This window comes from Falco biarmicus, chromosome 1 (genome assembly GCF_023638135.1).
Source record: "Falco biarmicus isolate bFalBia1 chromosome 1, bFalBia1.pri, whole genome shotgun sequence".
Classification (NCBI taxonomy): Eukaryota; Metazoa; Chordata; class Aves; order Falconiformes; family Falconidae; genus Falco; species Falco biarmicus.
The window spans coordinates 60,909,491-60,936,187 of NC_079288.1; the positions used below are offsets into that span (position 1 = coordinate 60,909,491).

Here is a 26,697-nt window from a genome sequence, read left to right on the forward strand (position 1 = left end):
TTCAAGTCCACCATCTAGCTTGTTACTGGGGATTCTAGCTATACCAGGGGATTTCTGGCAAGGAGAGGAGGAGGGAATCTCCAGGTCAGACTGAATTTTTCAGACATCTCAATTTTATATTGCTACCTTACAAGGACTTTGATAGGATAGGGACCTTAAGTCGCTGTTACTGTACTTTATCACCTAACAACTTTTCTCAAAGCAGTGGACTTTCATTGCACTTTGCAGGTGCGGGCAAAAGGCTGGTATGGCGGTGAAACATGAGCCCTTATATAGCCCTGACTAAAGCAGTCCTAGGTAGATACTGTGACACGCACAAACTGCTTTCCACTCTGCAGCTCAGCCTAGCTCGGTTTTCCCGTTTCTGAACACAACTTAGTCATGCATGTTTGCACATTTTTATTAGTGATTAGTGGATAAATGTCTCTCCTGCTTAATCAGATACATGCTAAACCCTTCACTGACTTCATGACCTACATCACAGGTTTGTGTGCATGCACTAGGCTCGTTTTCATTGAAAGTCTGGCAATAGTACTGTGTGATGTACATCTGGCAGAATCCATGGGGCTCCTGGTATAAAGTGACATCAGTATGTACTTCGTACAAAAAATATTTGAAGTAACAATCATGTGACAGAATCATGAAGAGATATGGGTCTAAACCCACAAACATTCATGGTGTGTCCCTACATAGGTGTAGATCCATTTATTTTTACAGGCCTTGCTGCTGCTGACCTGAGCTACTTTTGTAAGGTTGTGGTCATCTTTGTTCTCAAAAGGAATGACATTCATTCCTGTGGTGGCTGTCAGTTTTCACTTGCTTGTGTAGAACAGTGAGTATGCATGTGTAAACATTTCAGAATGAAGTAACAGCTTTTTTTCCAGGTTCAGACTTAAATGGCTAAGCAAAATTTATCCTATTCTTTGTTTTAATCAGGCAATACTGAAGGATTTTGCTTTCTATCTATCTTATGCTGACTGACTGACCCATTTCAGGAACTGGTATAGCTTTGTGTTATGTTAAAACCAAGTTTAGTCTTTCTGGAAGCCCTCTGTATGCAGAGCAGTAGTTGAATTAGATCTTAAAATGAAGTAAATTAGTTTCTTTTAGCTGTTCCCTGGCTGTAGCTTGTCCATGTTTGGTTAGCTAGTTTCCTGCAAAAAGAACCTGTTCTCAGTTAGCATGCTGTTATGTTGATATTGCATAGGGCTGTTACATCATCATGTGACTGGAGGAAAATGCTCCTCTTTGACACATCTACAAAACTGAGATGGCACTTACCTAAATGAAATTAAACTGAAGGTCAGGTTCAGAATGTGCCACTCTTCCAGCCAAGTTGGACATCTCAGCTGTCCAGCCCAACCAGTAATTTTTAGGACTGGCATCTATGATGGTTTGTTAATCTGCTCTTAAAAGAGCAGGCTGAACTCCAGCTCAACTCAAATGCATATTTTCATTTCCATTTTAGTGAAGTTCAAAACACTTTTGGAGCAGCTGCATTCCTAAAACTTCAGGTCAGAGCTTCCTAATGAGAAATGGTCCTTTGGAGAAAAGTATCATCGCTTCTTTCCTGCGGCAGCATTGACTTGGTCTTTGAGAGTCACAGCATCTTTGAAGCAGATGTGCATCCTTGTTATCTCTTCTCTGTGCTTTCTTTTTGGAGCTTGACAAGGCATGCATCTGTCACGTTGCCTGCTGGAGGATAAATACAGTGGTGGAAATTTCCAGGGAAGTTCTGTAAAGGCTTTTGAAAGTGTGCTATAGTGCCCCCATCTAACAATTCTGTTGAGGATGTATGGGTTTATACACAGCAAGCCAGTGTATTTAGGAAAGAGGGGTAGTGTGTTGTGATTATAAGGTGAAAATCTGAGTATCTTATACAAAAAATAACCTTCCTAATATAGACTCCTGCAATTCCTGGTTATTTACCTGTCGAAAACTGCCAAGTCTTTCACAGATAACTTTGTTCTGGGGGAGAGAAATCGGTTCTGGGAGTGTTGTTACAGTTATTTAAAATAAGAGTTCTTTTTTATAATAAACAATGAAGTTAATGCACTGGGAGGACAGAGAGACCCCTTTGAGAGGTTTTTAAAATAGAAATAATGATACTGTAAAATAAATTATTATTACTGAATTTCTACTGTAATAGAAATAATGACTACTGTAAAAGCTGAAACAACTCTGGCATGTTTACTGCATGTAACAGCGGAAGGCTTTCAGAGTGCTGCTTGATTTCTGTTCTGGACTTCCTTTGGGAAAGTCACCTTCACGAGCATTGAGACCGCGTGTTAAGTGGATGGTCCAATGCAAGTACACATGGACCTCAGAACTCAGCTGAAGTGGCATGGCAGATGGTGCTGTTAGGTGAAGTTACTGATTTACCTTGATAAGAGGGAGCCAATTAAATTAGCATCACCAGGGTCTAGAGTACTAATGAAGGGAAAAGTTATAGCTTCTGCATTGGTTTTGTAACTTTCACAGTGAGAAGTCTGTAACTGTATCTTGAGTGTAAAACCAGCCACTTCCCAGTTCCCTCACAAGAAGAAAACAGTATTTCCAGGAACATTAATGGTTTTGAGGGTTTCTTGGTTTGTTTTAGATGCTTCTAATAGTTATTGTAACCTATTTGCAAGATGATCACATTGTAATTGTTAATTATAGAGGGGAGCAGTGTAGTTGTCTTTCTGTGGGCAGGATGCCGAGCCTTTTCTTTTTGAGACTATGTGTGGCAATCCAGGTAAGATCATCTGCTGAAGATGACTCTGGAATCAAAGATTAGGAAATGAAGATTTTTACAGTAAGTTGTCTACTGTCTTCAGATATTGGCATTTAGAATTTTGATTCTGGACACTGTTTCTTAACAATATCTTCAGAGTGCTCTATCAATTGCAAAACAGATGTTAGGATTTTAAGTGGTTTGTTTGGGATGTGTGTCAACCCAAGAGGGAGCAGTGGTGTGGTTCTTAACAGGGGACAATACAGGAAGGCTAGGAAGGTGGCACCCAGTTAGTTTATCAGACAGGTTCTTTTCTAGATTCAGCCTTTTGTTTAATTCATCCCTGGGCAGATGAACTGGGCTGAGAAGTAATTGGAAAATCATGATTTGGCATTGAAAAGAAGTAATTTCTTTTTGCATTTCTTCCACATGCACCTTAAACATTTGTGTGAGACTAAATTTTAATCCCTGTGACATGTCCCGTTCTGCTGAGTGGCTTGAATTCCTGTTGGGGGGCTAAGGGGAAAAAATCTTGTCCCTAACATTTACAGCAGACTGATTTGTCTGCAGGGCTATGCACAGTCCTTGTAATTAAAAAGTTCAAGGCAAATGCCAAGTGGCTGCAGAACGTCTTTTTTTTTTTTTTTTTCGTATGGTGAAACATCTGTTTCCTCCTCATTTTGGAGATTTAATATGATTCTAGTGAAATCTCACTATGACTTGTGCCGCTTTTCAGTGAAGATGTTTCAAACACCTACACGAAAACTAATTGCAGTTTCTGCCATTCACTGCCTCTATTAAAAAAAAAAAAAGGAGTTTCAAAAAGTTTTGTGAGCTAAAATGGTAGTTGCCAGTCTGAGTTACACCTGCAATAGGAAGCTGTGTCATAAAGTATTGAAAATATGGAATTATTTGGCATTGGCCATGCCATATGTGCTGAGAGATTACTGCTGCTTTGAACGTGACTGTTCTTTTGCCATTCGTTTCTGTCTTCAACTTGAAGAGGAAGGATAATGTGGAGCTCAGAGGGGAGATACATATACACATATACAGAGATATATTGTTCTGAGTCCCTTTCCTCTGTGCAAATTCTCAGTTTGGTTTTTGGGAGTCAAAAATTCAAGCTTGAAATATGTTGTCTTTTCTGTGCAGAGACAGATTTCCTGTATCTCTACAGTCCATTAAAAATCCAGATGCTGGTGAGTAACAGTGGTGGGTGCATACCATGCCAAATTTCAAATCAACCAACTTTCTTCTTTGCCACTCCCTATGGGTGCAGCACCCTCCATTGTGCAGAGCTGTTTACACAGTGCTTACTTACAGTGATGACAGAACCTGTTTCTGTGTTTAGAATATTTTTGGGCCCTGGCTCTTCGAAAACAAGTAAAAGGCACCTCTGTGCGCTGGGCTGACCTCTGGCTGGGCTAACAGGTCGAGCTGAGGTTGAAGATGGTTTTGCAAACAGAGGCTTTTTTAGAATTAATGTCCTTTTCCTCGGCTACCAGACTAACCACTGTGTATTCGTTAAAGCTTCTCTTTGCAAATAGACTAATACTACTTGGTGCAGCTGACTGCTGTGAAATACAGAGGTGTTTTTATCAGTTCCAGGAAAAAAACTGACATTTCAGTTTGTGTCCCCTTCATCTCAGGCTCTCTCAGTTGGTGTGAAACTGTGTAGGTCTGATGAAATCAACAGAACAGTTGTTAGGAGGAGTTACCATCCTTGGCTTTCTGGTACTGTCTGTGCAGCTGAGATGCCTTAGCTGTGACCACCTTCAGTGCTGACTTAAAATAATCTGCTTTTTTTGGCACGGACATGGGTTGGGACTGCTTTCACAAGCATGCCCATGAGATAGTACTACAGTAACAGCTGTATATTTGAATGTCAGTCACTGTAAAGCAATGCCACCAAAGCCACCAGTACAATTTAACAAGAAAGATCTAGCAACAGACAAGTAATGAGTGCTTGTTGTCAGGATGCTTCCAGTCATCATGAAGAAGGTGGAAATCCCCATGGCCTGAATTTCTTGTTATAACAATGCTGGTTCAAATGACAGAGTAGCTCCGTTAATTTACTGTCCTGAAGTGGGTTTAAATATGCATCTTTGATGGGTGAGATTACAAACCAAAAAACTAGGGAGAAAAAAAAAAGTACCCTGAAGAGACACCCAGTATGTTTTAGTGAAGATAGCTATATACATACACAGACATATATTTTAAGGTCAACATTTGAAGAGCTCTTTACCCAAAACTCGAATCTGTTGCAGGTTATAGAAGTGAAATTGTGTGTTTATCTAAGCCATTGAGATGTAATTTCAGTTTATACCATGTTAGCACAACTAATCCTTTCAGTGATGTTCAGCTTCTGCCAATTCAGTCAATGGACTAATTGTGTGAAGTGAAGCATACCAGCACAGCAGTGTGTTATGTACTACATCTCACCACTTCCTGACCCTGTCTCACTGCACACTACCTTCTTGCAGTCTTCTAGCCGTATCTGTTGTAGAGTTAGAAATGCCCAGATTAATTTTCCCTGCTTTGACAAGCTCCTTTACATTGCAGGAGGCCAGCTTTTATAGTGCATCCATAGGAAGCATCTCCACTACAGCCTTTCACCACACAGGAGACAGACTGAAGATGTAGGCAGTTGGCTAATGTGAAAGCAATGAAGAGGTGTTCTGAGGCTGACAGTGCTTTTTATAGTACGTGCATTTTCTGGGAAGGGCATAAGAAGGGAGATAAACAGGAGATGATTGTGGCAAGCTGAGAAGTAGCTGTAGCAGACCAAGGTGTTTCAAAGAGAAGATCACAACAAAAAGGTAAGGACATCAACTTCATCCTGTCCTTTTTCCTGCTGCTTGAATATTTTCTTCAACATGAACAATTCTTCCTTGGAAAATGCTGACATGCTCTGGAGAGTCCTATAAATAATAGCCATTCAGCATTACTTTGAGAAAAACACAGCAGTACTTTTATTGCTTACTCTAGCCCCCTCAATTCCTACTCTAAAAGTGTGGTTTTTTTTTCTAGAAGCTCTTCAGACTGATAAAATACTGATAACAGTTCAAAAATCAGAAATATCCCTACATAATTGCTGTATGTAGAGTAATAATCAAGACACAGGGTGGGGGAAGTCATGTAGCAATTGATAAAAAGTCCTGTAGAAGACTTTGACTCAAGATTAGAAATAACTGAAAATTCTGAAACTCTTAAACTGTTTTTACTGAAGGGTCTGCTGGCAAGGATGCGTGATTAAAAGGACTATGAATCTATTGTCAAAAGCAGTGTCAAGATGTCAGCATGCATCCAAGGGGAGGGTGTCAAGGGGTTAATTTGATTGTGTTTGAGTCTAACAATGCAGCATCACTGTGTAATCTAGAATGGTACTCAGCCTTGGCCTAAGTCTACTGTCAGCTGAATAAATGATGAAGTTCCTTGCATCAGCATGGATTTGGGCCAAAACTGAGGGATTTTGAAAATCACACTGGCAGTGTTCTCAGTGCAATTGTTTTAATGTAGCTTACAGCTAGATAAATATTTTTATTCAGTCATCTAATTTTTCTTTTCTGTTTCTAAGTATACTTGAGGAAGTCTTACTAAAAATAATAATGTTCCCAGTTTTAACTTCTCTTATTTTAAAAATACCTAAGACAGCTTTCCCTAAACCTTCTCTGTGGTCTTCAGTCCTGGGCAGAGAGCTTATGTGGGAAAGACAGTAGTACTGTACATTGTTGCAAGACTTTTTATAACGTTATCAGAAACAGAAGAGGGCCTTAAAATAATAACATAGTGTGCAATGGTGGCTGTCTCCTAGATGGAAACAAAGTTTCTCCTGATTTTGGATCTTGATCCAAATTAAGACTTGGTCCGAGTGCTTCTGAAAAAATTTTGGCCCTAGTTGTTTGGGTTTTGTGGGAGCATCTGGTAGGATATGTCAAACAATGTTAGTTGCATCAATTGGCCATGATAACAGTTTCTGGTTTCTTGGTTATCAAATTTCTGCTCCAAGTCAGGCTTCATATGTTCAAACAGTGTTTTGGAATAACATGCCTGGAGGCTGAAATGTATGCACTAGCTGTGGGACTGCCTGCCTTCAAAATTAGAGCTCTCCAAGAGCTGAGAATACTTGGAGGGCCATTGTTGCTCGAATGAACAGAGCACCTTAACATCTGACCAGAAAGTAACAGATGATGACTTCCTAATATTTCTAAAGCATGGCAGACTTTGAGGCCTGGACTAGTTTTTCACTGGCAATGGGCCAAGTCATGTTATTAAAATTAAATGTATGCATACAGGATTTCTCCCATAGGAGTCTTGGCACCTTTTGGGTTTTAGTACAAACACTTCACAACTGAGATCCGCCAGAGCAGCTGAGAAATGAGGTAAATTCTTACAACACTCTCAATGGTCTGGACTGAGTGACCAAATTCTAGCATGCCTGAATGACTGTCCTTGTCATTTGTCTTTCAGGTGGCTCCATCAACCACCAGCTGATCACATTGCAGCAGTGTAGGTGTTGCCATGAGAATGAGGAGGTGTCCTGTCTACTTCACAGCTTGTCTTTTGGTCCTGCTGGGTAAACATCAGAGAGAGCCCAATACAGAGGCAGAGCACATGTTTTAAGAGAGCTGACAAGCCAGTTCCTGCACATACATGCATCTGTGTAAGAGTACTCCAAGTCCAGGGGCCTCTGTGGCACTGCATGGACATAAGAATTGTTGCATGCGTAGGGTTAGACTGTGCTTTTTGAGAGATGATGCTCCGACGAGGATTTTTTCTATTTCTTCCCCGACTTGTAGGCCTGCTGGTGGTGGCCTGTTGCTCAGTGTCTATTGTTTATATGTTGGCTTGCACACCCAAGGTTGACAACCAGCAGCTTGCCTTGCCCAGGGCGCACAGTCCAACTGTGAAGGAGGGATATGAAGCCATTCTGCAAGAGCAGGAAGAACAACACCGCAACTACATCATCAGCTTGAAGAAACAAATTGCCCAGCTGAAGGCTGAGCTCCAGCACAGGAGTGAGCAGCTTAAGAACGTGCAGGAGCAGTACCCAGACCCCTTGGACATTCGGCTTGACCACAGTAACCCAGAGAAGGCCCAGGCTAACCTGCTGGCTTTTCTCCGTTCCCAAATAGACAAAGCAGAGGTGCACAGCGGCGTTAAGCTGTCCACAGAGTATGCAGCCGTGCCTTTTGAGAGCTTTACCTTGCAGAAGGTGTACCAGCTGGAGACAGGGCTGACACGCCATCCAGAAGAGAAACCCGTAAGGAAGGATAAGCGAGATGAGTTGATAGAGGTGATCGAGTTAGCTGTTGGGAGTTTGAACAATCCAGAGGGGGACAGCAACGCAAAGCACCGTGTGTACACAGCTTCTGACTTTGTTGAAGGTTTGTATGCAGACAGCAGGTTGGAAGGTCCACATAGTGCTGGTGAGGGTTTCAGGTGTGACTGTTGCTGAGGGAGATGGGTGTTATCTCAGAGCACAGATGTTTGGGACAGTGCTAGTGCTATGATCCAGCAGGCACAACTGCAGAATGGCAGCTTTCCTGGGGAACAGAACTTTGTGACAGCAGAGCCTCCCAGTCTCTTGTGGTGACCACCAATGTGTACTCACAGCTCTCTAGTCATGCGCTTGCCTCAGAACTGACAAAGCAAGAAGTGAATGACCAGGCTGCAATCACAAATCTGTTACCAGTGTTAAGACTGACAACTGCAGTTTAAATCCAAATGCTAATATTACTCTTACTTCCACCTGAACAGCTCTGTCAGAGTGGCAAGATAGGTTTTAAGAGCAGCTGAGGAGCTCAGTAACTCAGTTGGTATCACCTGTAACTTCAAATGACTAGGAAAGCTTAGCCGTTACAGGGTGTCTCCTATACTGGGAGTGGTCCATCTTAGCCCTTGGATTCTAAAATAAGCTGAGCAGTCTTTGCTCTCACACATAATATTGAGACAGTAAAGTGTGGGTTTTTAAAGTGCCACTTTTAACAGCAACCAGTTTTTACTTCATGTCTTCTGTCACTAAATCCAAAGTACGTGCTTGTTTCCAGTTGGGCTGCTTTTTCCCAGCCAGCCACAGGCACCAGATGTGTTCCAGGAGTTGTGATGTCTCTGTGGTTGATATCTGTTCAGGTTAGCCCCTGCTGACAGCAGCTCTGAGTTAAAAGGGCAGGAACATGTGCGGCAGAAACATGATGTGACATAAGATTTCACAGATCTTGTTTCCAAGGGCCCATAACTGTTTTTCATTCAACAAGAGAGCTACATTTTTACTTGTAATATGGCTGTCCTAGTTTCACTTCCTAGGAACCGGCATGTTCCCTTCTTGTTGTTCAATAGTATTGTCTATAAGTGAGATTTAATCCACAGCTGACCTAGCTGAATTTCATATAGGAGGAAGAACTTGTCTTCCTCATCTTCAGGTGTTTGTGCTGCAGACTTAGAGGGCATGTGGGTAAGATGCCTACCTTTTATGGAGTGACTGCTCTAATGTGCTGAACACAAGCCGCCATGCTTATCTCACATCACTAGTGATTTTGCTGTGGATTGTTTTCTTCATCTGATATTTATGAATAGAGCAGAGCAAAATACATCCTCCGTGTGGTGGGGACAAACTATGGCTGTTGTGCAATGGCCGGTTGTTAATTTCTACTTTCTGTATATGTTTCTCCAGCAGTCGTGGTATCGAGAGACAGTAGGTTCTTGAGGTCATGCTGGGATATACCTGACAGTCAGACAGGTGCCTCCCACAGCAGGGGCATGAATTGTTTAGACAGACTGTGGAGATCTTGTTGAGGCAGGTCCTGGCTCCCCTCTGGTCCAGGCACTTCCTCCACACCAGTCAAATTCCTCATGCACAGAGGTGGCACTGATGCACAGACAGGGAACTGGGAAGTGCTGCTGGATGCCAGTATTTGAATGCATCGTGGAGGTACGTGCTTCCAGTCTCCTCCTTTCTGTTTGTTGTTCAGTGTATCATTTCAAAATATGCTTCTACTGTTTACTGTAGAAGCCAAACAGGCATGTATGACTGTTTGGCACCAGCTCTTTCGTGGGGAGAGGGTGAGGGGAAAGGAGATGTTTTCTTACCAGCTTTGCTTAATTTTCCATTAAAGTTACCCTTTTGCATAGAGCCTGCCTTCATGCACAATCAAGGGTCTTTGTCTGGGTACTAGTGCTGTCCTTGGGGAACAAAACAGAATCTGGTGTCCGGAAAGGCATGGGGAAGGGACGCACACTGCAGTGCTGGTCTGTGGAGGTTATTCATGCACTAATGGCCTTGCTGGCTTTCACATACGTGGTGAAGTACTCCAGAGGGAGGAAGCCCTGCACATAACTTGGAGATCAAGAAACTGGAGCCCTGTGTACAGCTCAGTCTCAGCTCAAGAAACCTTCCTTGTGTCCTCCCCGGCAGGGCAGGCCTTTGGTTCTGTAGGGGCAAGGTAAGAAATTCTCATTCTTACTCAGCAGTGCAAACTGATTTGTTTGCAAATGCAGGGATCCATGCATCAGGGTTGTAAACAAAGAGCTGACTAGGCAGATTTCCCTGCAGAGTTCTTTTGAAAGTCTCTGTCATCTCTTCTCAGTCTCTTTCCCCCATCCTCCATTCTCTGAGAACGTCCAAAACTGTGGATCAAAGCACAAACAAATCATTGCTCTGTATAACTTGAGCAGAAGAGAGGACTGAGTTTTCTATTCCAGTTGTACATTTCAAGTATGGTTTGAACTCAGAACTTATTTTGGGGACAGTGCTCTGCAGGTGCCACTGCCTACACAACAAGTTAGTAACAGGCTGGATTCCATGGCAGCTTCTGGCAGCTTTGTACCAATCCAGCAACACAGCAACTGTGAGTGGTGTTACCAGCCAGCAAAGCCAGCTGTTTTCATTTTCTGGAACTGCCCAGGGTAGCTGGAGCTTTCTGGGAGGTGTGGCTTAGGTCTGCACTGGGTAGTACCCTCAATCCTGTAAGCTTTTTGTCTTCCAGCTGCTTTAGCAGTAACAGCACGCAAAAGCTGTATGCATCTCATATGTTAAAGGTGGGCTACTGCCCTCATCTTAAGGTTGAGCAGGTGGAGGGATGTACTGAAATGAAAATCAGGTAATTGGGGTCAGAGACAGAATGCAAAACCTGAACGGCTGCCCTTGATACGTGAGACTTGTGTCTTTGTTGCTGCCCTGCTCAGCAAAGCCTATGACACTGGCTTTACTCAAGCATGTTGCTGATCCTGAGTCTTACTAGCATATAGAGTGATACAAGTTATTCTTGTTTGTTTTGGGCCTCTTCTGTGGATTTTTCTGTTCTTGTGGGTCACATCTGGTATCTGCTATCAGTATTAGTTCATTACTAACATTCCAACAGGCAGGGTGGTGGTGAGTGCAATAAATTTGATTAGGGTCTGGATGTCTTCCTCTTTTCCATTTTGTGCCTTTATTCTTGTCTTTGCAGAGGGAAAATATTTCTTCAAACATTTCTTACATTTAGGGAGAATCGTTTTGTCTCTGTGGCTGGGATCTCTTAAAATAAGTGTTGCATCCTCTGCAGTTTCTAGACAGAACCACTTGTGCGTGGGAATTAGACTGTGACCCTAGTATCTTACATCTGAGCTAAACTCCTTCTCAGCAGATTTGCTGTTACATGAAATTTGGATAGAATTCTCAGACAGTTCTCCTTCCAGGAGACATGTGGTGGAATTTTCCATTTTTTCTTATTCAAAACTAGGAGAACCACACCTTCTCCCTGGGGCCCGAAACGTATCCGTCTGGCTGCTGTTCTGCTTGTTTCTTCACAGAGGCACTTGAGCTGTTCAGCTGCTATAATCCTCCCCTCTCCCCCTTATTCCTTCCACTTGTATACCAAGTTCAGTGGTTTTCTGCCACGAGGAGTTAGTAAGAAACAGCATGGAAAAGATGAGAAATTTCTGTGTATTATAAGCAGGCAAAGGAATTTTCTGTTTCCAATAGAAAGCCAGTTGCTCAGTGGGCAGAATAACAGCTCTGGTCATTAATTTATGTAAATGGCAGCAAAGCTGAATAGATTGGGAAGTAATTCATTTTCTCAAAGATGGAGATGATAATTTGGAATTTTTATTCCAATATTTCACTGACAAGCCTGAGTAGTGTGTTCCATAAGTGAATGTAATCACTGTCTGGTGATATTCTTTCCCAACAGGAACAGTTCCAAAAAATCCCCGATTGCTTCAGAAATGCCCTGCCATGGCACTGTCAAATATGCTGTATCATAAGTTTTCCTACCTAAAGTATGTGGCTGTCTAGTGACTGGCATTTTAAATAAGGTCTTGGAGACAAATGAAGAGGAATAGCTTTGCTTTCTCAAATTGATAGCTACTGGTGGTGGGCTACCTGATGCAGTTTTGCCCTGGAAGCTTATTGGGAGAAAGGGTGATGCTCTTCTTTAAAGGATAAGGTGTTGTATTTTACTGCATGTGTAGTGAGATGACCACCATAATATTGAGTTAAAATGGGGACAATGAATGCTGGTAGATCCTAATAGTGGTTCCTACAACGTCCAATAGAATATAAGTAGTGAGCACAGGTCCAGGGAGTGTTTCTGTTAATAGTGGAAGACCTGAAACATATGATCTGTTCTGTGGAACGGCCTAAAATTGTCATCTACTCAACAGTGTTTTGTTAAGGTTGCATGGCTGTTGGCTAGTTATCAGTTCCACGTGTCTGAAACTTGTTTGCCTGCCTTGTTGAATAGAGATCAGGTATAGAGAGCCCTGGGAATTGCTGCCCTGAAGACTGGACACTTACAGCGCTTTAGTCAACCCTTCAGCCCAGATGTGGTTTTGCTTCTCACTTGCCCTTTTACTTCATTTCAGCACCTGTGTCTCTGCTGATCCAAAGCTCCTGTTCACTTTTTTACGTTAGGTTTCCAAAGGCTTTGACTTTTCTCCTTGTTTCTGAAAGGAATGGTGCATATTCTGAAATGCAGCTGCTGTAATGGAAGCAATAGATGATCAATTAACCTTCTTTTATAGTGAACATCTACCCTTTCCGAGGCTTTCATTTCAGGAAAAAATTTTTCAGGAAAAGGTTTTTTGTTTTACTTTTTTGAGACTACTTTTTTCCCCTCCTTGTAGCTCATCTCTTAGAAATGAGGCTGCTTGATGATCTTTCTGTATCATAATAAGTCCTGATGGCACAAGTGAAGTAGCACCTTTGGAAATGAAAAAATCTTGTGAAAGGCAGGATGTTCTGCTGGGCGAGTCCCCAGACTGACTCAAGACATTCAGGCTCATTTCCAAGGCTCACTGCCTAACCTTGGGCAAATCACTTTGTTCTCTGCTTCGAAGATATTTTAAAAAGGAAAGAAGATACTTCAAAAAGGAAAACAAATGGTTTAAATGTGCGTCAAGAATAACCGTATTTAATTACATGCATTAAACTTGCATACAGTTCTCTTCAAGATGGTATGTGAGGATTATAAATTCTTGGATTACCATTTTGTGCAAGGGAACCTTGCCTTCACCTAAGTTGCTTGTTTTTAGCTGTAGTAGAAGTTCTCAACAAGAACAAAACTGCAGAGTTAGAAGCAGCCTCTGTTGATGTGTGTATAGCACTAGGAGGGACACCTTGGGTCACAATGTACTTTCTGCTCTGAAGGTGTTTCTTGCTTATTTGGCAAAGCTTCCTTTATTCCACAAATGGGCTACATATCTCTGGGGAAGTGGAGTCATTGTTTCTTGTCTGGAGTAGAAAAGGGTGTGGAAGCAAAGACTTTGAGATGTTGCATGGCAGATACTATTAAATTGGTTAATTTAATTTGGGTCTTTGTTATGAAAAATGTCACTTTGCTGTCAAACATGTGAAACAGTCCTATGTATTTCTCTCTAGAGAAAATGCAAATCAGATTTAATATAGATTTCTGTTCAGTTTAATGTCAAAAGGCTACCTTAACCTTCCACAATACTAACTTCCTTGGCAAGACTTGTGTTCAAAAAGTGCCTGAGTAAATGAGCGCTCCCAGCAACACACTTGGACCATCAGCAGGCTCTCTGTAAGAATAAATGGGTGAGCAGAATTCAAAGGTGCAGATTTCCATTCTCTGGCCACCAGGAGAAGGAAATGCAGGGACTATTAGGTCACCATTCAGATGATCTCAAGTGCAGGCTCAAGTTCAGTCACAGATGTAGTTCATGGTCTGCACCTTGGGCAGACTGTATCGAAAAAGCTAGGGGAATTCAAGGGCACGGCTTTAAAAGACTAGCAGTACAAGAATGATGGAACTGCTGTCTCACTAGATTAATCCATTATGCTGGAGGCAGGATTGGAGTATTTGTTGAATCAGCTTATATTAAAAATAAAACATGAAGTGAATAACAGATCAGTAAATCTGCATATAGTATTAACCAACTGAAGTGTTCATTAAAAATAAAACACTTATGGAGTGATAGTGAAGATAAGAGAGTGCACAGAACCTGGCCAGATAAAATCACACCTCATTAATCTTTCAGATGTTCTGGGCATACCAATGTAAAAGCTACAATACAAGATTAAGAGCTTATGTTACGCTGCTGTACAAAGAAACCTTTGACCCAGACCTTCACAAGAATTATAGGCAGAACTGTCAGTCTATGGGTTAGATGCACAGCGATGTTACATATCAAGGAATGACTAAGAATTTAAAAAAAAAAACCAAAAACAAACAAAACCCCAAAAACCAGTATTTTCATCAAGCTGTCCTTCAAAACCAGTTGGGGAGAGAAAAAAAGAAGAAACAAGTCAAGCGTAGGAGTTTTTTTCCAGACATATTTTGCTTGTCTCTTGAGTTTCTGTAAGCAATGGAAGACAATGCAACTATACTCTTCTACTGATGAAGTTGTTAGGATATTTACAGTGGTTTAACAAGTAGTTAGAATTAACATTTAATTATTCCTTCTTAAACCTAACAGATCAAACTATGAAAAAGCTTTATAGAATCAGAGAATCTTTTACGTTGGAAAAAGACCTTTAAGATCATCAAGTCCAACCATTAACCCAGGACTGCCAAGTCCGCCACTAAACCATGTCCTTAAGCACTGCATCTTATGTGTTTTTTAAACACTTCTAGGAGTGGTGAGTCCACAATCTCCCTGGGCAGCCTGTTCCAATGCTTCACCACCCTTTCAGTGAAGAAAGTTTTCCTAATATGCAATCTAAACCTCCCCTGGTGCAACTTGAGGCCATTTCCTCTTGTCCTATTGCTTGTTATGTGGGAGAAGAGACCAACCCCCACCTGTCTACAACCTCCTTTTAGGCAGTTGTAGAGAGCAATAAGGTCCCCCCTGAGCCTCCTGTTCTCCAGACTAAACAACCCCAGTTCCTTCAGCTGCCTTTCATAAGACTTGTGCTCTAGACCCTTCACCAGCCTCGTTTTCCTTCTCTGGACACGCTCCAGCATCAAAATGTCCCTCTTGCAGTGGCCCAAAACTGAACACAGTATTTGAAGTGTGGCCTCACCAGTGCCGACTACAGGGGAACGACCACTGCCCTAGTCCTGCTGGCCACACTGTTTTGGATACAAGTCAGGATGCTGTTGGCCTCCTTGGCCACCTGGGCACACTGGACACACACACTGCTGGCTCATGTTCAGCCGGCTGTCAGCCAGCACCCCCAGGTCCTTTTCCCCCGGGCAGCTTTCCAGCCGCTCTGCCCCAAGCCTGTAGCGCTGTGTGGGGTTGGTGTGACCCAAGTGCAGGACCTGGCACTTCTCCTTGTTGAACTCCATAGAGTTGGCCTTGGCCCCGCTGTCCAGCCTGACCTCTGCGGAGCCTTCCTACCCTCAAGCAGATCAACACTCCTCTGTAACTTGGTGTCATCTACAGACTTACTGATGGTGCACTTGATCCCTCTGTCCAGATCGTTGATAAAGTTGTTAAACAGGACTGGCCCCAGTACTGAGCCCTGGGGAATGCTGCTTGTGTCCAGACACCAGCTGGAAGTAACTCCATTCACCACCACTCCTTGGGCTCAGCCACCCAGCCAGCTTTTAACCCAGCACAGAGTACATCTAAGCTATGAGCAGCCAGTTTCTCCAAGAGAATGCGGTGGGAGATGGTGTCAAAGGCTTTCCTAAGGTCTAAGTAGACAACATCCACAGCCTTTCCCTCATCCACTAGGCAGGTCATCTTGTCATAGAAGGACATCAGGTTTGTCAGGCAGGACCTGCCTTTCATAACCCCACGCTGGCTGGGACTGATCCCCTGGTTGTCCTGCATGTGCTGCATGATGGCACTCAGGCTGGTCTGCTCCATAACCTTCCCCAGCACTGAGGCCAGGCTGACAGGCCTGTAGCTCCCTGGATCCTCCTTCCTGCCCTTTTTGTAGATGGGTGTCACACTGGCTAACCTCCAGTCTTCTGGGACCTCCCCAGTTAGCCAGGACTGCTGATAAATGATGGAGAGTGGCTTGGTGAGCTCCTCCACCAGCTCCCTCAGTACCCCCGGGTGGATCCCATCTGGCTCCATAGACCTATTCATGTCTAAGTGAAGCAGCAGGTCACTAACTGTTTCCTCCTGGGCTGTGGGGATTTCATTCTGCTCCTCGTCTCTGCCTTCCAGCTCAGGGGGCTGAGTACCCAGAGGGTACTTGCTGGTCTTGCTGTCAAAGACTGAGGCAAAGAAAGCATTAAGTACCTCAGCCTTTTCCTGGTGGTAATGTTCCCCCCCCACCCCCAGCATCCAGGAAAGGATGCACGTTATCCTTGGCCCTCCTTTTGTTTCTAATGTATTTGTAAAAACATTTTTCGTTACCTTTTATGGCAGCAACCAGCCCAGGTTCTAGCTGGCTTTTCACCTCTGATCTTTGCCCTGCATAAGCTTGTGACATCCTTACAGTCCTCCGGAGCTGCCTGCCCCTTCTGCCAAAGGTGCCAGACTCTCCTTCTTCCCCTGAGTTCCAGCCAGAGCTCTCTGTTCAGCCAGGCCAGTCTTCCCCGCCGGCTCATCCTTCTGCACATGGGGACGACCTGCTGCTGTGCCTGTAAGACTTCCTTGGAGAACGTGCAGCCTTCCTGGTGCCCTCGGCCCTTCAGGGCTGCCTCCCAAGGGACGGTCAACCAGGCTCCTAAACGGGCCAGAGTTGCCCCCCTGGAAGTCCAAAGTGGATTTCGCTGACCCCCCTCCTTACTTCTCTGAGAGTCAAAAACTCTGTTATCTCATGGTCACTGTGCCCAGGATGTCCTTTGACCACCACATCGAACCCGAGTCCTTCCCTGTTTGTAAACAGCAGGTCCCGCGGGGCATCCCCCTGGCTGACTCCCTGACTGGCTGTGCAGGGCTGGCGATCGTGAGACTTCTCCCAGCTGCTTGTGGAATATTTCATCTGTCTCTTCATCCTGGGTGGGTGGCCCATAACAGATTCCCAACAGATTATTTCAGTATGCACTGTAGGGACTGAAGTGTCATTTAGAGGGGGTAAAACCTATAGCCTTTTTGCCAACTTCATTTCATTTAAGGTATCAGAATAGTGTTTTGGCGGGGCATGACCAATACTTTTATAGTTCATGCCAGCCCTCAGCATGGGACCAATTTTACTCATCAAGTATGTTAAAAGTTTATTCCATAAAGGAAATAAGTATATGCTTGTATGAATTAAATATCCCTGAAGACTGTCTAATGCAGGATTGTGCCCTGGGTCTAACCTCTGACAAAGTCCATAGTGTCGTCCTTGCAGACCATTCCTTGTGCAGGACTGGGCATCGTTGCCACAAAGGAAATAAAAGTCCCTTGAAAACTGAGTAACAGGAGAGTTTTTTTCCTGATTGGCAGTGGGTGAAGTTGATGGCTGCTGGGGCCTGGTTACATAGTTTTATTAGGGGACTTTCCACAGAACCTCCCAGAGAGGAGGAAATGAATGTGCTCATCAGGAAATTGCTTTTCTGGGAGATGGCCTAATAATTCATATTGCAGAGAGGTAGGCTGCCTTTCGCAGTCTCTCTTCATCACCATTACCATGCATGCCTGCAGTGTGCAGTTGGAGCAGTCTGAAAAATAAGGACAGTATGTCTGCTGGGTTATTCTGAGTGTGAGCAATTGGTAACCTTCAGGGGTTTGCAACTCAGCCAAGCCTAGGAATGTGCCTGTAAGAATACCAAATAGCTCCTGCAACCCAGGGCTGTGTCCCTGCCAGAGTGACAGCCTCCTTCAAGTGGTGGCACATTGTGTACTGGCTTAAAAGTAAGTACCTCATGCCTCTTCTGCCTTTTCAGCTTAGGTGTAACACATGATAACTGCACCTTTTTTTTCCCCAGAAGCCCAACTTTAATCCAAAACCTCTTCTCTTTTGTTTTCACAAAGGGATCTACCGCACAGAAAAAGACAAAGGCACATTGTATGAGCTGTCTTTCAAAGGAGACACAAAACATCAGTTCAAGAAGATTGTTTTATTCCGGCCATTTGGTCCTGTAATGAAAGTGAAACATGAAAATGTCAATATGGCTGACACACTCATTAATGTCATCGTGCCATTGGCCAAGAGAGCCAGCAAATTTCGGCAATTCATGCAGAATTTCAGGTGGGTTTCCGTTCCAGTGCTGCCTTTGCTTTTTCTTGCTTGGAAAGATGCAATTTCAGGAGTTATTAAGGCCTCACTCAGTAAAAATCATGTTACTTTCACATAACGTTTCATTGTGCCACTAAGTAATTTTTAAGATTATAGAGACTGAAAGGCATTTGGCTGCTTAATGCATTGTGATTAGCAGTAAAAGCAATTATATTCCTGTCATCAGGATTTCTGGTTTGTATGTACCTGGCTTATGTGTCTCAGTCTGTTTTGTTGGGGCACATGTGACTGTGGCAACATGAGAATTTACTGCCATTAGCTGTAAAGCAACATTTCTAAGGAAAAAGGGAATTAGTGCTTCCAGACACTTTGCCAAGCCCTATTAGTGAAAAAATTAAGGCAGTAAAAGGCAAGAAGGAAATGTATTTGAACAACAGAAATAGTTGCTTTTAAATTTATTTTATTTTTCAGCACGGAGATGATGTTTGGAGAGAGAATGTAATTGAGATGTAGTTTAAATAGCTGCCCAGAAAAGACTGTTAGCAACAGATACTGACTTTTACAATTGGATTTGTTTTGCCTAATTACAGCCACCTAAAAATAGGCTCCTTGTCTAAATTAGCCATCTGATAGACGCTTGGTTTAAGATGGGAGAAATTACCCTCTGGTCATGCTGATTTCTCTGCTGATTATAGATGAACCCTTGCTGACTAAACTTTGTGGAAGTGAGGCATGATGTCTAGCATTTGTTCAGATTAGTCCTACCCTTAGGCTACTGGCTTGATCTCTGGTTGATACTCAGATTTTAGTAAATGTTTCATAGCAGAATGCCAAAGATCCTCTGGAATATCTGTTACAAAAAATGAAGGTTAACAGGTAGGGTATGTATAGCTTCTTTAAAATTCCCCTTCTCATATTCTCCTAAGTGCTGGAGTTACTGCTGAGCTGGATGGGCTGTTTTAACAGAGTCCTCCTATTAATATAACAAACACTACTTAGAGAGTTTTTTCCTAATCTGCCTGAAAGATAGTCTTCTGTCCCATCTGACAAGAGGCAGTGAGCCCTTTTATCAGGACCAGGATCTCTGTCAGTGAATTGTGCCCTCAGGAATGCCTTCCAAGGTTCACCCTACTCTGCCTTCCCCAGTAGGTGCAGGTTATTGAAGAAAACTATCTTCTGGGACAAGTCACAAATTTGTCTCTATTCTCTAGGGAAATGGGCATGCAGCAGGATGGGAGAATTCACCTCACTGTAGTTTACTTCGGGAAAGAACAAATGAATGAAGTCAAATCAATACTTGAAAATACCTCCAAGTAAGTACCTAAATAGGTGACGTGCTGTTCATGCACAGGAATTGTACCATGAATTGGAGACCAGGTAGCTGTCCAAACTCATAGTTGTGCCACAAAGTTCTAAACTGTACTGGAGAAAACAGCTTGCTTTCTTTTGTGTCAGATAAAAATGGTGTTACCCTGAGCCCCATATCTGTGGTTTTGTGATGTTGGTTTTTAGAACCGCAGAGATTTTACTGAATTTGCTTCTGTGCAGCTTGCTTTCTTTTTTTTTTTTTTTCACACTGGTAACTTCTTTAGTGCTTTTGAAAGTGGCTTAACTGTTAGGACTGAAAGTTGACTTCCAAAGGCAGGTGCAGACTGGTAGAGCACAAGGAACTAGATGCTTTTGGCCAGGTTTGGTCTATCGTGTTTGCTTGCATAGCTGTGTTGTCAAGATCATGTGGCAATGTAGCCTTTTGTTATCATCTCCACGTGGGAAGAAGACCCTTGTATAGATACAGTAGTACAACCACAGGTATGTTATATTTGCCTACTAAAGATATTTTTGTCCATCTAAGCCTTGTGGGGATTTTTGTGATGTGTGCCCGAAAAATGTCTGTGATAGAAATGCTAGCATAGGAGTGCACAAATCCAGCTTTGAATGTAGATATAGTGGAAATCTCAAGACTAGAAGAGGACATGTCTTCCCTCAAACTGCTCTCTGTGAGACTATGGATTTCTAGGTGAATTGTTTCATATTGGGTTCCTGCCCCACCCTTCTATTAACACCTGGAAGGACAGGGTAAGTTGCTGAATATTTTCCTTCTTCTAGGTCAGCCAACTTCAAGAACTTCACCTTCATCCAGCTGAATGAAGAATTTTCCAGGGGCAAAGGATTAGATGTTGGTGCTCGATTTTGGAAAGGAAACAATGTTGTTCTCTTTTTTTGTGACGTGGACATATACTTCACAGCTGAATTCCTGAACTCCTGTAGATTGAACACACAGCCAGGTACTGATACTCATGAAGTGTATTATCTTTCAACAGGTTTTTACCTATTGTGTAACAGCCTTCACCAGAGTATTCTCGCCTTTGAGTTGGTAACGAAACTGCTGTAGATCATTCTTGAAACTCACAGGACTAATTAAGACATGTATAAAAATTCCATTGCTGGTTGGCTTTTGAAAAGTTATGACGCTCCCGCTCCCACTGTGATTGAATTTCTTGCCTTCAGCACCGGTGCTTTCTGAAACAGGATCTTTTGTTAATTATATCCTTATATTCACATTCTCATGCAAAGAACATAGGCTCAGTCCAAAACTAGTGTGACTTTGTCTGGATTTGGTCTGGCCTAGACAGCATCTTGTGTGAGAGAGAAGTGTGTTCTATACAGTTTTTAAAAAAAATAACCAATTGTCATTTCCAGGGAAGAAGGTGTTTTATCCTGTTCTCTTCAGCCAGTATAACCCCAGTATAATTTATGGCCACCATGATTCCATCCCATCTTTAGAACAGCAGCTGGTAAGTACATGCTTCTCTGAATGTCTGCTTTTATTTGGACACAGTATTTTTTAAAGGTACTTGTGCTCTTGAGTAGCATTTCCGTATTCCTTGTGCACAGTGACTACCACACAGGCAGTGTCACACAGCAGTCACCTTACTGTGAGTTCTTGCAGTTAAGTATCTCAGGGAGGTATCTTAGTACCATTTATTTTAACCCTGGTTTGGTGTTTTATACATGGAAACTAAGAATTTAAACTGTGTCTGCTTCTCTACCAGAAGGGGTTTTCTAATTAGCAAACAATTCCTCCATGGTTTGCCGTCTTGGGATCATAGTCCCTGATCTTGCTCTCATGTCTTCCTTGCACTGAATAGTTTTTTTGCTTGCATCTTGAAGAGCTGACATTTGTAAAAAGCATAGTTACCCTTAGAAAGTCAGTGAAAACAGAATACTGGGGACTGTCACAGTTATTCCCCCACTTGAACACTTACAATGGCTTTTCCCATCCCACAGTTCATGACTAAACTTTCTGAAGCGTACCACATTGTCTCAGAGTCAAATGACATTTTTGGAGCTGTCCCTTCTGGCTTTAATCTGGCATGGATATAACACAGCATAACTCCACTGATTTCCATCTCACCTGCTTATCTTTGATATGAGAACAAAGATTTGTAAAACCATCACCATAAGACATAAGATTAAAAATCTAGTTGGACCCAGGTGAATCTCCTTGATGAAGAGGAAGCTGTTGTGAGGAAGAAGCAGAGTACGCAGACTAGAGGTTCAGATCAGTGCTAGTGGCAGAGCTATTGCTATTGCTTGGCATTGCTGCAGATGCTATTCTCCATTCTCTTGTGCTGTGGCATTGCATTGTCTTGAAGCTGAAGGAGTGATCCAAGTGGTGGCTTTCCATTTATCCACACCCTCCACACTCGCTTCTCTCCAGAGTCAGCAGGTCACAGGTCTCTTCCCGCTATTCTGTTAAGTGGCTGAATTTTCAAATTGAAGCATCAGCCAACTATGCAGTTTCATTCAGTTCCTCTGGGTCAGGTCCCAGCCTGCCACAGCTGCCCCTCTTACTGCCAGGCACTGCACCTGTCAGGGTTCATCCTGTCCCAGGCTGTACACTGTCCCCAGAGCATCCCAGCTTTGATTGTTGTTCTCAGTAGGTAAAAATTAGGGGTGTTGTGAGCCCAGCAACAGTCACAGCTGAAGAAAATCACTAGGGGTCTGAGTCCAGTCTTCTGTCATCTCTACCCTCACCTTGTGCAGTCACTCTAGAAAAATCAAGAATGAGAGTTTGAAAAGTCCATTCAAAATATTTTTTTGTCTACCGCTCCCTGTGTTATCCAACAGGTAACTAGAAAGTCTGTTACTGAAGAGTCTGGAAAATCCTTTCTGTTGTGGGTTGTTGTTTTTCTCTTGAGGAGACATGTTCTGATAATACCATGGGATTTATATTAGCTCTTCTCTCTCTGATGAGAGCCCATCAGGGATCCTTAGGCTTGTAAGCACTGTGCTTAGGAAATGAAACAGAGTTTAGCTCTCAAGCTAGCATAAATTCCACAAAGTATATTATCAGGATTTTGCAAATAGTTATAGCTAATATTTGAATCATAAAATATGATGCTTATGTCAGAAAAGCTTCTTGGTTTAAATTAGTACTGCCAATCTCATTTTTATGTACATTTTTATATTTTCAGCCCACATTAGTTCTCAGGCATGAGGCCAGATCTGTGCCATTAAAACAAGACAGTGTTAGGTCTCTGTCTTGGTACTCAAGCTGCTGAGAAAAAATGCCTTCAGAAATCTTTGAAATAATTTGATTTGTGCAGCAGCCACTTGCAGTAATGGGAAATAATAATGCTAATGCATAGAAGTAGCTTACTGTAAGGGCATCATCATGGGGATTTCTTAGTACAGACCTGAAAGATGCAGTCTTGTTTCCTTTTAATTGGTTTTTGCAGTGGCTTTGCTTTTTCAAGGAAAGGAGAAATGAGAAATGAGAAAAGAGAAAAGAGAGAGCAATGCGAGCAGTAAAATGAAAAAAAGACATTGGAGTGTCAAGGGTTATGAACAAAAAGGGAAGGCATGAACGAGAAATCAGGAGAGACTATTTTGGAAAAGAATTTTTTGGTAAAGGTAACACTAGGATTTGTAAATCTAGAAACGGAAATTCTGTCTCCTCATCTTCATAACTTTGTCACAAATGAAGCCAAATTTTTCAAAATAGCTGCCAAGGGGTAGGTTTGTAACCAGACCTTCAAAAGTGTGAAGTACTGCTGACTTGCTTAAAGGATTTAAATACCTGTCCCTGTCCCTTGAAACTCGCGGATGGCTCACCAGGTCACTCTCAAGTCACTCACGTGGCTTAGGACCTTAGGGATCTGTACTTGGATATCTGCTTTTGAAATTGACAGCCATGGTTTCTCACTGCTCTGATTTTCTATCTGTAATACATCATGTTTTCATGGTCCATCTCAATAATGTAGACTGAACATTCATTATTACAAAGGCTTTTATGGGATGTATATCTCCACCTAACATTTCTGGACATCAAGTTTAGCTGATTTAGCAGTTCTGTAATGGAGAACTAGTCTTACCGCTTTCCTAATTTTTGTCAAAATTAAGGTAATCAAAAAGCTGTCGGCTATGCAATCAGGTTAGAACCACTGTTTTCTTCCAGAGCTCTTGTGGTCCACAATCCAGATACCACCGTCTCCTCTACAGCAGAGTCTGGCTTCCCTGGTTTACCACTATGTTTCTTACATTGGATTGTTAGCAGAAACTAACAATTTTGGATTTGCCTGTGAAGAAGCAAACTCCAGAGAGTGATGTGATATTGCTCCACTTGATTTACAACAGCAGGAGTGGAACGAAACCTGATAGTTCTGTATCAAGGGAGTTTATCCATGCTAGGTAATGATGCGGCTGTTTTTGCGGGGCAGAAACAGGCAATGAATATCTACAAAAACTGTTTCAGGATCAGCCATGGATTTACATAGGGAAGAATAAGAGGGAAGTTGCTCCTATTTCTGACCACGTTCAGGGACTTCTGTGCTGCTCACACTGAAAACATTTCTGCTCCCATATAAACATTCCTTTGCCTCCTTGCAGGTTATTAAAAAAGAAACTGGATTTTGGAGAGACTTTGGTTTTGGGATGACTTGCCAGTACAGATCTGATTTTATCAATATAGGTAAGAAAAATACACTCCAATATGTCTGCCTTTTTACTGAAACATACCAAATTGTTATCAGCTTCCCTTTCCTTGGCCAGTGTGTCTGTGGCTCTAATTTGCAGCAGTGCTCTGGTTAGGTGTTCAGACTATTTGTAGGTGCCATAGAGGTTACCAGAATCCAAGCACTGCTCAGCACAAATAAAGCAATTTTGCCTAGTAGTGAAAGATTTGAAACTAAGAAATTTCAGAACTTTGATGTTGGCAGAAAACATAGCTGGTTTAGAGGGCTGACCGGAGCCAGAGAACAGCTGTAGTGCAATTAATAGCATTGAGTTTACTAGTACATATTTCTAGTTCTGTTTTGGATTTTGTTTATGTCAGGTGGCTTTGATCTGGACATTAAAGGCTGGGGTGGTGAAGATGTACATCTGTACCGCAAATACCTTCACAGCAACCTCATTGTGATCCGAACACCTGTCAGGGGTCTCTTCCATCTGTGGCATGAAAAGCAATGTCTGGATGAGCTAACCCCAGAGCAGTACAAAATGTGCATGCAGTCCAAGGCCATGAATGAAGCTTCTCACGGACAGCTTGGGATGCTTGTTTTCAAACAAGAGGTTGAGACACACCTGCACAGACAGAAACTGAGCAGTAAGAAGACATGAAGCCAGAAGGTGAGGCAAAAAGCCTCTGAATTGGACTGTAGTTTTTTCTTGAAAAGAGTTGCTAACAAGAAAAGACGAGATGAGACTGAAAGAGGGCGGAGAATCCAGCAGGATGGTAGCAAAAGAAAGATGAGGGAAAGTGCTTCTCCTCCCTTCTTCTGTTTTTTTTCCTTAATTGGGCTTTTAAATACTCCCTCAGCCTGACCGTTCAGCACTTGCTTCTCGGGAAGACTTGAACACTTGATGGGATTCAAGGTCACAGAGACAATGAACATTACAGTGTGGTATTCACAGTAACAAATGGGTGTGCTCTTCTGACAAAATGTTTGTAAGATGTGTACAGTTATTTAAAGGATTGACCCTTTGGTGGGCCAATAATAATGAGTTATTTTTTACATCTAATCTGACATGTAAAAAGGGCTATTTCTGAATAACTACAGAGCTTCCTGCTCTGAGAAGGACATCTGGTTGTTAATGATAGTTAAGCTGGAGTGACCAAAAATCTTTCCCTTAAGGGGCTGGGGTGGGGGGACAGCAGCAGTAACTAACAGTGTATTCCTGCTTCATTCAGAGACAAGAGGCTTTCTCAGAAAGTGCTTTCTAAAATTCAAAAAGAGAAAGCCCTACCAGTCAAGTGTTGATGTTTCAAAAACACTAGAGGGGTAGTGTTTGTTCTCTTCTGTGGACAGTGAACCAAAAGCAATGAGCCATGTCTGTATCACATGAATTAGATGGTGTATTTCTGCTTCCGAATATTATAAGTATCTCAAGATTTCTTTTTGAATGAAGTTGATTTTGCTTGGGAATTATTTTGCCATACTTCAGGTTTTCTACTCCTAGGCTTACTAGGAAACAGTAAAGCCTTCCAACACTTGGAAAATGCTTTGCAGATCTGTGTTTCCTGTGGATGGGAAGCGAGTTCAGATAAGTGAAGTGATTTTTCTACACAGCCTGGGTGCTGAAAGGCAGAAGCTTTACCATGCTGAAGAAAAGGAAATACATATCAACTTGCAGTTCTGATTTAGCAGGAGACTTTAAACTCTGCATGTCAGATACCAAAATCGATGAACATTTTCTGACTTTATACCAAAGTATTCCTTCTAAACCAAATATAGAATCTTGCCCAGGACATAGCAAGCTTTTTGTAATTAACAAAATAAAATTTTGTGATGGCTTACAGGACCCTGCAAATTCTCGTATGATAATTACAGGTGCATCCTAAAAATTAATCTCCTTCTTAATAGATTTTTAAACTGTTGAAAGCAGGAGTTACTGCTCTTATAAAGCATTTAATTTTAATGCTGACTGCTGTTTATCATTTTAGTATATACTAGCCAACAAAAACTGCATGGGCTTGGAAATCCCATTTGATTGCCTAAATGCTGTTTCTCTAGGAGGTCTCTTTGTTTTATAGCTGCAGATTCAAAGCAGTCTGAAACCAGACTCTAATTCGGGTTTTGGCTTGTAAAAGCTGCAGGAAGAAATATGCAAGGTAGCACTGAATAATGAATAAAATGCTATTTGTCGTGCCACTGTGCAGTAGGAAGAGTGCTTATGAACTTCTTTTGAAAGCATTGCATGCAGAATCTGCAGAGACCATGCTACTGTAAGTACCTTTTCCCTTGACACATTTACATATATTTGTCTTTTGTTGGATGCAAATGATATGTGTTGCACTTCTCTTGCAAATCAGAAAATGTCCAAAACCACTGCAAAAGTACAAAAAGAATGGAAACTCTGTATGCTTAAAAAATCCAACCCCCAGATACATCACTTACTGTAAAAACATCAACAACTCAAGTAGGTTCTCCAAAGAACTTTTTCATTCTCAGAATACGTGATAAATTGTTTATAA

At 42.3% G+C, this 26,697-nt stretch overlaps 1 protein-coding gene across 7 annotated transcripts in view; it reads left to right on the forward strand.

The window, feature by feature from the left end:
* The window catches only part of CSGALNACT1 (chondroitin sulfate N-acetylgalactosaminyltransferase 1), a 47,457-nt gene extending 21,433 nt beyond the window's left edge, over nucleotides 1-26,024 (forward strand). For 2 of the 7 annotated variants that reach the window (XM_056333615.1, XM_056333641.1), the window contains 9 exons: nucleotides 3,869-3,915; nucleotides 5,279-5,535; nucleotides 7,187-8,103; nucleotides 18,017-18,233; nucleotides 19,433-19,534; nucleotides 20,328-20,506; nucleotides 20,922-21,016; nucleotides 24,114-24,195; nucleotides 24,559-26,024. In XM_056333615.1, the coding sequence (XP_056189590.1) occupies nucleotides 7,470-8,103; nucleotides 18,017-18,233; nucleotides 19,433-19,534; nucleotides 20,328-20,506; nucleotides 20,922-21,016; nucleotides 24,114-24,195; nucleotides 24,559-24,842 (1,593 nt within the window). In that variant the 5' untranslated portion in view covers nucleotides 3,869-3,915; nucleotides 5,279-5,535; nucleotides 7,187-7,469 and the 3' untranslated portion in view covers nucleotides 24,843-26,024. Of the gene's footprint in view, nucleotides 1-2,084; nucleotides 2,798-3,868; nucleotides 3,916-5,278; nucleotides 5,536-7,025; nucleotides 7,099-7,186; nucleotides 8,104-18,016; nucleotides 18,234-19,432; nucleotides 19,535-20,327; nucleotides 20,507-20,921; nucleotides 21,017-24,113; nucleotides 24,196-24,558 lie in introns of those variants that run through there. The other 5 variants (XM_056333621.1, XM_056333649.1, XM_056333659.1 and 2 more) reach the window with 4 other exon arrangements.
* Nucleotides 26,025-26,697: the final 673 nt, after the last annotated feature.